General features: G+C 45.6%; 1 protein-coding gene across 1 annotated transcript; it reads left to right on the plus strand.

Moving 5' to 3' along the window:
• Positions 1 to 525, plus strand: LOC122698962 (small EDRK-rich factor 1-like). Its single transcript, XM_043910635.1, has one exon. The coding sequence runs from the start codon at positions 131 to 133 to the stop codon at positions 317 to 319; it is 189 nt and encodes a 62-aa protein (XP_043766570.1). The 5' UTR covers positions 1 to 130; the 3' UTR covers positions 320 to 525.
• The last annotated feature ends 724 nt before the right edge of the window (positions 526 to 1,249 follow it).

Here is a 1,249-nt window from a genome sequence, read left to right on the forward strand (position 1 = left end):
CAGGCGTATCCCGGCGGGGGCCAGCGGGGGCTCGGTCTTCCAGATCAACACGTGGGGACCGCGGCTGAGCGTGCCAGGCGGTCGTTGCTTTTCCGAGTCGCTCTCTTCCAGGCTCGGTCCGGTTGTCATCATGGCCTGTGGAAATCAACAAGAACTTGCCCGCCAGAAAAACATGAAGAAATCCCAGGAAATTAGTAAGGGAAAAAGAAAAAAGGATAGCCTGACTACCTCTCAGTGGAAGCAGCGGGACTCTGAGATCATGCAACCAAAGCAGAAGGCAGCCAATGAGAAGAAGTCTATGCAAACAAGAGAAAAATAATGACTATCTGGAAAACCTGGGTGCTACTGCTAGCTAGGTGTATCATAAGCTCTATGATCAAGATTTTGTAGAGTGAACAGTCAGTACATATGTTATATCCTTATAAAACTATTTTAAACTTTTCCTTCCAACCCGACTTAGTGTGATGTTTCAGAACCATTCTTCAAAGAATAAAACACTAACCATGCATATGAAAAAAAAAAAAAGAGTAGGACATGACTTAGCAACTAACCATCAAATATGATCTTTAGCCTAGTACCTGGGCACTTTTCTCATCATCTCTGTAACTCTGACAATGCCTGGCACCCTTCCTAGCACGTAGTTGGCACTCAATAAAAGGCTGTTGAATCATATTCAGCTGAACTGAACATCCATTCAGATGTTAGCACAGGAGCTGTGTCACGGAATTTGCTGTCATTCCCAAACAGATAGCCAACCCTGACACAGACATGCTTGCATAGTTTGTAAAGCATGATTTCAACCTCTTGCATCGCAGGCACCTCAGTTAATATTCCACGTCACTCACATGACCCTTAGAAGGAACAGACCGACTAAGAGAATTATCCAGTTCAGCAGCGAAGAGAATGAGTCTTGGTCCAGGCAGATCCAGGCTTATACCCTGGCTCCAGCACCGTCTAGCGGGTCAGTTATTTCATCTCTCCTAGAACCTCAGTTCTAACCACAGATTCTTCATCTGTGAAAAGGGGATAACCACAGCACTTGTCTCATCGGGTTGTGGTGAGAATAGTGACTTCCACGTGCTGTTCTCTTTTCCTGGAACAATCTTCCTCTGAGTTTCACTCCTGCCTTTTCAGCTCACCTGTCACTTTTTCCAGAAAGCCTTCCCAGCTGCTCGTGGTAGAACGGGTTCACTGTTACACTCTCCCTACAATGCCTGCCAATTACCCTTTGTAATTACCTCAACTACTC

The sequence above is a fragment of the Cervus elaphus genome, chromosome 8, assembly GCF_910594005.1.
Source record: "Cervus elaphus chromosome 8, mCerEla1.1, whole genome shotgun sequence".
In the NCBI taxonomy this organism is placed as follows: Eukaryota; Metazoa; Chordata; class Mammalia; order Artiodactyla; family Cervidae; genus Cervus; species Cervus elaphus.

Coding starts and splice junctions, on each gene's coding strand:
- LOC122698962 (XM_043910635.1), top strand. CDS start 131: ATGGCCTGTGGAAATCAACAAGAACTTGCCCGCCAGAAAAACATGAAG.